The 267-nt window shown below is 49.1% G+C and overlaps 1 protein-coding gene across 1 annotated transcript in view; it reads right to left on the bottom strand.

The window, feature by feature from the left end:
- The window catches only part of HOXA7 (homeobox A7), a gene marked incomplete at its 3' end in the record, with an annotated part of 551 nt that extends 319 nt beyond the window's left edge, over positions 1–232 (bottom strand). Inside the window, exon 1 of the mRNA XM_009084626.1 lies at positions 1–232. This exon is cut by the window's left edge and continues 319 nt beyond it. Within this exon, the coding sequence (XP_009082874.1) occupies positions 1–94 (94 nt within the window).
- Positions 233–267: the final 35 nt, after the last annotated feature.

Raw genomic sequence — 267 nt, 5'->3', positions numbered from 1 at the left:
CAAAGGAGCAAGAAGTAGGCCCCCCATTTTGGAAAAGAGAAGCCCCCGCCGTATATTTGCTAAAAAGCGCATTCACATAATACGAAGAGCTCATAATTTTGACCTGTGATTTGTTGTCCGGCAGGCTTCAGTGTCGGTTTTACGAGGTAGCGTGATATATGATAACATTACACCCCCAGATTTACACCAAACCCCATTTTCTTTTGGACTGAGCTGCCTCGAGCACGTGACCGGTCATATGACGCCTCCCTCCAATCCCCGCCCGCC

This window comes from Acanthisitta chloris, unplaced genomic scaffold (assembly GCF_000695815.1).
Source record: "Acanthisitta chloris isolate BGI_N310 unplaced genomic scaffold, ASM69581v1 scaffold40091, whole genome shotgun sequence".
NCBI classification, from domain to species: domain Eukaryota; kingdom Metazoa; phylum Chordata; class Aves; order Passeriformes; family Acanthisittidae; genus Acanthisitta; species Acanthisitta chloris.
This window is presented reverse-complemented; position numbering and strand designations above follow the sequence as displayed.